This window comes from Rhinopithecus bieti, unplaced genomic scaffold (assembly GCF_001698545.2).
Source record: "Rhinopithecus bieti isolate Rb0 unplaced genomic scaffold, ASM169854v2 scaffold_74731, whole genome shotgun sequence".
NCBI lineage: Eukaryota > Metazoa > Chordata > Mammalia > Primates > Cercopithecidae > Rhinopithecus > Rhinopithecus bieti.
The window spans coordinates 465,408-472,960 of record NW_016827918.1 but is presented as its reverse complement, the minus strand read 5'-3'; the positions used below and the strand labels follow the sequence as shown (position 1 = coordinate 472,960).

At 44.5% G+C, this 7,553-nt stretch overlaps 1 protein-coding gene across 1 annotated transcript; it reads right to left on the bottom strand.

Moving 5' to 3' along the window:
- Positions 1-1,161: 1,161 nt before the first annotated feature.
- ADAM30 (ADAM metallopeptidase domain 30) lies at positions 1,162-3,985 on the bottom strand. Its single transcript, XM_017864161.1, is given in 3 exon segments — positions 1,162-1,396; positions 1,399-1,525; positions 1,527-3,985. Coding segments are annotated over 3 exon segments (2,487 nt in total). The 5' UTR covers positions 3,804-3,985; the 3' UTR covers positions 1,162-1,313.
- Positions 3,986-7,553: the final 3,568 nt, after the last annotated feature.

Sequence of the window (7,553 nt, the reverse complement as noted above, 5' to 3'; positions counted from 1 at the left end):
CGGGCACAGTGGCTCACACCTGTAAATCCCAGCACTTTGGGAGGCCAAAGTGGGAGGATCACGAGGTCAGCAGATGGAGACCATCCTGGCTAACATGGTGAAACCCTGTCTCTACTAAAAATACAAATAATTAGCCGGGCGAGGTGGCGGGCGCCTGTAGTCCCAGCTACTCGGGAGGCTGAGGCAGGAGAATGGCGTGAACCCGGGAGGCGGAGCTTGCAGTGAGCCGAGATCGCGCCACTGCACTCCAGCCTGGGCTACAGAGCGAGACTCCGCCTCACACACACAAAAAAAACAAAAGACAAAAAACAAAAAAAAAACCAGGAGATTGAGATGGGGCACTGCAGGCCTGCAGTGTTGCCTGAGGAGGGAGAGGAGCACTGGGGTAAGATGAGAAAACAGCTGGAAGACCCAGCCTAGAACAAAACCAAAAAGCTTGGGCTGACACAAATCGGAGAGAGACGATCCCCCTTTGGATATAAGAAGTGGATACTGACTTCTGCCAAGGCACCCCTCAGTCCTCTCCTCCCACCCAAAGCACTGTGCAAATGGGAAGGAAGATGTGGAGGCAGAGACACGGAGGTCCTTGGGAGTGAAATGCGTTCCTCACTCCTCCTCTGTGCTACTTAGGAGAGTGGTAAACATGGGGCCAGGTGTCACTCAGCACACATGCACTCACAAAAGATCTGCCCCTACAAGCAGACACTGCAAACACAAAATTTTCTTAACAGCCTTGCCCCAGGACACCACTAAGGCCTGGCATCATCTTGTCATCATTGCACTGTGGTGCAATGCAAGAGTTAGGACAGATCGGTGTCGTTAACCCACCTGAGATCACCCCAAATACTGAAAATGCTTCTAGAAGCATTTTTATTCATAAAATATGTTGTCGGCATTTACTCATCAGCATGGGTGCAGGTGCGGATGTTCACATGGACCAAGTTGAGGGAAGAAGAGGGAGAGGCAGACAATTGCTTTGTTCCCTGGGATTCTGAGAAATAAGACTACACCTTGAATACAACAGTAACTCTAGGAAACTCACTACTTTCAGAGCTTTAGTGTATGGAAAAGCCATTAGAGCAGGATTTTCAAAATACCCGCAACTTGATCGCAAACTGAGGGGCAAGTGAATACTAGAGAAGTAGAATGCACTGGTTTGTTTCCAAAACAAGAATGCCATTTATTTGCTGAGTAAAACTTGTGGGAAAAATTAAAGTAAAAAAATATTGGGAGAAGAATGGAAAGCCTTTGGATAAATGATTAGCTGGTTAAATAAATGAGCGTGTGTTACTGAATGAGTATAGATTAACTGGTTACTTTTTTTCTTTCTTGACACTCTTTGCTTTGGGTCGTTTACTTTCAACGTTTGCTTTAGATGCTTCCTGTCCAGTTTTGCTTTAGTATGCTTCTGTCCAGTTTTTGCTTTAGATGCTTCCTGTGTCGCCGTTTTTGCTTTAGATGCCTTCCTGTTCGGCTTTTGCTTTAGAGCTCCTGTTCGGGTTTTTCCTTTAGATGCTTCCTGTCCGAGTTTTTGCTTCTTAGATCTTCCTGTTCGTTTTTGCTTTAGATGCTCTCTCCGAGTCCAGTTTTGTTTTAGATGCTTCTTGTTCAGTTTCTGCTTTGGATGGTGGCATTTTTTCCTGTTTGGATTTTAAATGGTTTCCTATCACTTGTCGGAAAAACACAAAAACTGCTGAAAGGATTAATAAAAAAAGGCGAAACATTATGATGGACACAATCCGAATTGACTGGGGAATCTCCCCTCCGAACAGTCCTGGAGGCCCACTGTCAATGCTTCCTCCATACCCCACCTCTTCACAGAATGGAGGTGCCCAGCCATACATGCAGTGGCAGTTTTTTCTGTTGTTGCAAACACCTCGGGTATTGCATTTCTCAGGCAAACAGTCAAACTGCAGGACTGAGCTATTGACGCAATTTTTGTTAAAACATACCCGGTCTTCTCCACAGGAGGTGCCATCATTTATCATACCCAGGTCAGGTATCCCCATGGGTTTCATGGATAGATGATAGCCTGTGCCCCAGCACATGAGATTTTCTGCCCCTAAATGAGTAGAAATTATAGTCGTATGCTCTGGCAAATCAGGGATGGTTTCGACGTTTATACACTGTAGCCTGCCACATATTGAATTTGCACTTTCACACTTTTTAAAATTTCGAATTCCTGTAATCTCACAGTTACCAAATTGATCACCTATTAAGTTAACTGCATCATAGCACTCACTAGGAGCCTCCATGGCATCAGGTCCAAAAATGCTTTGGCACTGCATATATCTGGATCTGCACCCCTTCCTGAAACAACGGCCTTTATACTTGCAAGGAGTTCCATCCTGCTTATAAACATCATTTGGGCAGGAACTTGAATTCCCGTCACAGTACTCTGCAAGGTCACATTCATTTTCTTCCTGCCTACACATGTATCCAGATGGACGAAACCGACAACCATGACAGCAAAGTCCAGTGCTACAGTTGGCACCTGGTTGCAACTTACAATTTGATTGGCAACACCGATCTTTCTGACACTCCTCTGTGGAACCACAATCACATTCCTCATTGTCTTCCACAATTTTGTTTCCACATCTCTTAAGCACATAACGTAGTCCTGGGATATTATTTAGACATGTTGCTCCCGAAGAGATATGTTTAAAAAAAGAGATATAACTGCAGTTGCTAAACCCACTGCGTCCTGAGCCCATGATGCAATTAAGCCTACCCCTACATTGGCAGTATTGTTCATCATGTAACATCCCTACAGCATGACCCAGTTCATGAGCAGACCAGGTGGCAGGTGCAAGGATATTTGCATCTAGTAAAGTACTCACTGATCCAGCATATTCTAGAGAACACACTTTTCCAAAAGACCATGCAAGAGCATCATTATATTTTCTTTGAAGATATAAATGTGCCCAATCTGATGACAGTCGAGCATTTAATATACTTTTTTTATATATTACAAATCTGCCTAAAACGTCAGCTAACGCTGGATATCCAACGCGTATTTTGTTAAAATCTGTCCATACTTCAAGAGCCTTTAAGTGTATCCTCATACGAACGTCTTGGAAGTAGGTGTCCATAATCGCAGTCAAAATAATGCCATCATGTATGACTTGAGAAAGATTGTTATTCACAAAGCTATACCTACTGTGATCAAAGAGTAGGATCAATTCCATGTACTTTGGGTGTTTATAGGATCCAGGATAGTCCCTTAGCCTCGCCTTATTCTCATAAGGGGCCATCTGCCATTCTATTTCATCATCACTTAAGCCACAAACCTGATTCCCAAACTGCTCTTTCTTCAGGAGATAGACGACATGTTCAAAACTGGGAGAGGCCTTGAGGGGCTCAATTTGGTAATGTTTGCCATCAATGTTAAATACACCTCGGAGGCCCCCCATGCATGTGCTTATAGTAGCTTTAGAGTCCAGAGACTCTTCCACGGAGCCCATGTAGTTGCAGTCCTTGGGTATATAAGGATGATCCTCCAGCAGTTCCCCATGTTCTGTGAAGGAGAAAATGCGCAGATGTCGGGGCAACAGAAATCTCTTGGGCCACAAATGGAGGACATGCTTCTTGCCTTTTAACTGCAGTTGGTAGGACACGGAACTGACCACACCCTGCACCTCTCCCCGGAAGCTCAGCTTCTCGGGAATAGTGATTTCAAACGAGTCAAACTCCCCTTGAGGGTGAAAAATTACATCTTCGCCAAGAGAGTTAAGAAGGAGCACTGTCGGAACTAGTACAAGGAGCAATCGGCATTGGGAGAGTAAGATCTGCACCGACCTCATAGTCTGTTTCCTACTCAGCCTCAGTTTGCTATTCAGTCCCTGCAACTCGGGCCTCGCGAGTCAGACTTCTGGGGGCCGCCGCTAGAGGCGCCGGAGCGCAAAACCCGGCTCCCCTGGCAGGGTTTCCTGGGGACCTCCTTGCCTCCCAGGGCTCGGTCTAGCTGGCGTTCCCAGTGCGCGCGTGCCCTGTCCAACGCATCCAGTTCGTTTTCTGGGCCGTACCGTTGGGCGCAGGTGGAAGAAAGGAGGGAAACTGTGGGCGAGAATAAAAGAGAAAAGAGGGGCTGTTGGCACGTGGGATGGAGAGAGGGTAGTGAACACTATCGGAAATGGAGAAGAAATAGAGAAATAGGAAGAACAAAGGAGAAAGTGTTAAAGGCTCACTATATCTTGTGCCTTTAGTCTGTGTCTTTACACCTTAGGACACAGGTTGAAATCCGATGTTTTATGGGCCACTGTCCTAACTGCATTGCTGGACGTTTCCCAGTTTTCCACTAGGGTTGCTTGCGGCAAAAGAAAGGAGCATCAGAACCAGCAAGAGTGGAAACAGCCTGAGAGCATCAGTGCAGACTCCACACTCCCAGCCCCACTCTGGGCAGTTCCCCTGGCTTCAGCTGCAGCTTCTTTTTAGAGAAGGCCCTGAGCCTCGGTGGTGGGCCCAGGCAACAGAAAGGCTCTGAGCTCATTTTTGCCTGGGGGTGCTTTCTGCTGTGTGTCTTTGGGGTGCCAGGGGTCAGTGTCATTTTCATGTGTCCATGTGCAATGGTGGGGAGAATCTAGAAAAAGTGCCTGTGAGAAGAGCAAACCCAAGTGCTTTCTGAGAAAGGTAGATAGCTGGTTATGTTCCTAGTCGAGTGAGGAGGCTGACTCCACAAAGGCAGAAGCCTCTGGCTCAGAAAATAGAAGGGTTTATCGTCCATAAAAGGGCAAATCAGAAGGTCATGAGCTGATTTTGAGGGATTCTGATAGGAGAAGAATAGTTTCAGTTTTGTTCCTGGGATATTCAATCTGGCTGAACTACAAGGAAAGGTTAAAAAGGACCAGGCTTGAGTCAGGGGGACCAGTTAAAAGCTCTTGTACCAATCTATGTTGTCTGTTGGCAGAAAGCATGGCCTTAGGGCTGATAATAAACAGTGCTTATGGAAGACTGGCTTCTTTCGTGCTACACACTCTGCTATGCTCTGCATAAATCAGCCCATTAAATCTTCACAATGACCCTAGGTTGTAGGTACTACTATTATCACCCATACTTTGCACGCGAGGACGTGAAAACTGTACCATGGTTCAGAAGGTGGTGTCAGCTGAAGCAATCCCTGTGAACATTTAGGCAACTCTACCCGGAGCCTGTGTTCTTTTCCAGTCGACTCTGTTGTCTCTTTGGGGAAGGACAGAAGTTGACAGCTTCAAGAGATTTAAAACCACTTAGACTCTCCTGGACTTAATGCTTGAATGGATTCTCCCAGAATGAAAGAGGCAAAAATGAGAAAGAATGTTGATGTTTCTGGCTTAGGTATATGTGTGTGTCATGGCTCTAACCACTCAAAGAAGAAAAACATCAGAACAAATAGATTTAGATAAAGCAAATAAATATGACAAGCTCTGCTTGCAAAATGTAGATTTCCAGGTGTCAGTAAAGGAGCACTGAAGAAGGGATTTCTCAACTGCAGTCAGATGAGTAGGCAGCTTCCTCTGGACTGAGATGCCTGAGTTAGAGCTGAACTGGAGTCCTCTGCTCAGTGGTGCTGATTGAAGCCATAAAAGCAGATGATGATGCCTCATGGGATGGTGAGGAATGAGCAGAGAAAGACCAGGTTGGAGCGCTCAGGAATAGTAGGATTTAAGGTCGGGCTGAAAGAAAGAAGCTTGCAATGACCTGTGAAGGAGTGGATATTGACATAAAAAGAAAGGCAGGATAACAGGTGATTGCAGAAGCACTTCATGAACTATGTCATGACCAACAGGTGAAATGCTGAGCAGAGTTCCGGAAACACTGCAATGAGCACAAAAGAGGTCATAGAAACTTTAGTGCACACTGTTTCGGGGACCTGCTGAGGAGCAAAGCCACATACCAGGAGGCTGGAATGTAAATTGGAGGTTAGAAAGAGGAGATCACAGACCTAGACTGCACTTTCAATAAATTGGGTGAAGGAGAGAGAAAAGGTAAGAAAGTAGCTTGGGAACCATGTGGTAGAAAGAGGGCTTGTTAGAGGGAAGAGTCCCTGCTGGAGCCTTGCTCAGCCTCTAGGAGAGGTTGGGTGATGACGCAGCGAGATCCTCCTTGGGGGCAGCAGAGCAGGAGGCAGGGGTGGAGCAGACAGCAGGGTAGCAGGCAGTGAAGCTATGAGTGCAGTGAGAAAATAAGGGAGAGCTAGTCAGAAGGCTTTGGCTTTCTCTGTGACGTCAGCTGCTGGGAGTGTAGGGGTGACAGAGCTGAAAGAGATGAAGAAGAGAGCTCAGGAGACAGTGGACTAGGGAAAAATAAAAGTATCACCAAGTGTGTTGAGGGCCTAATTCAGGTTGGAAATGAGAAATTGCAGTTTCCTATCTGTAAATTAATTTGATTTTCTCAAGCAACACCCAGCAGCCTAAATTGGGGAGGGCAATTGGAGTATATCTTCTGGATCTATTCTATTTAATCAAATCATCATTTTCATCTCTGTACCATTTTTCTTTGGGCTGTTGTAGAATTTCTTGAAGAAAAACACCAATTCATCAATTCCCACTGCTACAATACAATCTGTGTGCTAAACACAGATGTCTAGCATCTGAATGTTGGACCCCAAGCCTTGTGTAAATAGCCTGCTTTGACATATTTCTCTTTATTTATGGAAATTATACATGCGTACCACAAAGGATACGAATAACCCTGAATGATAATGGAGTAACAAATGAAAGCCTCCATTATCCTCCAACCCTGCATGCTTGTCTAATACACTCCCCTCCATAGATGTGACTACTAAGTGTAATTCTTTCTCCATTTTTTGATATGTCTTTACAAGTATAGAAACTATGTAATATTTAAAGGCATTACGCCAAGTGAAATAAGCCATACCCAAAAGGATGAATACTGTATCATCTCACTTATATGTGGAATAAAATAGTCAAAGTCATAGAAGCAGAGAGTAGAATGGTAGTTTCCAGGTCCTGGGGGGAGGATGAAATGAGGTGGTGGTCAAAGGGTACAAAGTTTCAGTTGTGCAAGATAAACAACTTCTAGAGATCTATAATACAGTACAGTGCCTGCCTATAGCCAACAATACTGTACTGTATACTTAAAATTTACTAACAGGGTCAATTTCTTGTATACACACACACACACACACACACACACACACCCCAATAATGATAAAGAGGGTGCAAGGAAAATTTGGAGATGATGGCTATGTTCATGGCCTTGATAATGGTGATATGGTGATGGTTTCACAGGTATATATTTATCCCCAAATTCACTGAGATGTAAATACATTAAATATGTATTTTTTACATGTGAATCATACCTTAATAAAATGGTTCAAATAAATAAATAAGTATATACTATTCATAGTATTTTACCCTTGTCTTTTGTAGTGAACAACATATCGGGGACAGGAGTGGTGCCTCACGCCTATAAACCCAGCACTTTGGGAAGTGAGGAGGGTGTATCACTTGAGCTCAGATGATCAAGACAAGCCTGGGTAACATAGTGAGACCCTGTCTCTATTTTTTTTTAAAAAGTGAACAACATATTGTAATTAGTTCTCTGATTTAGAT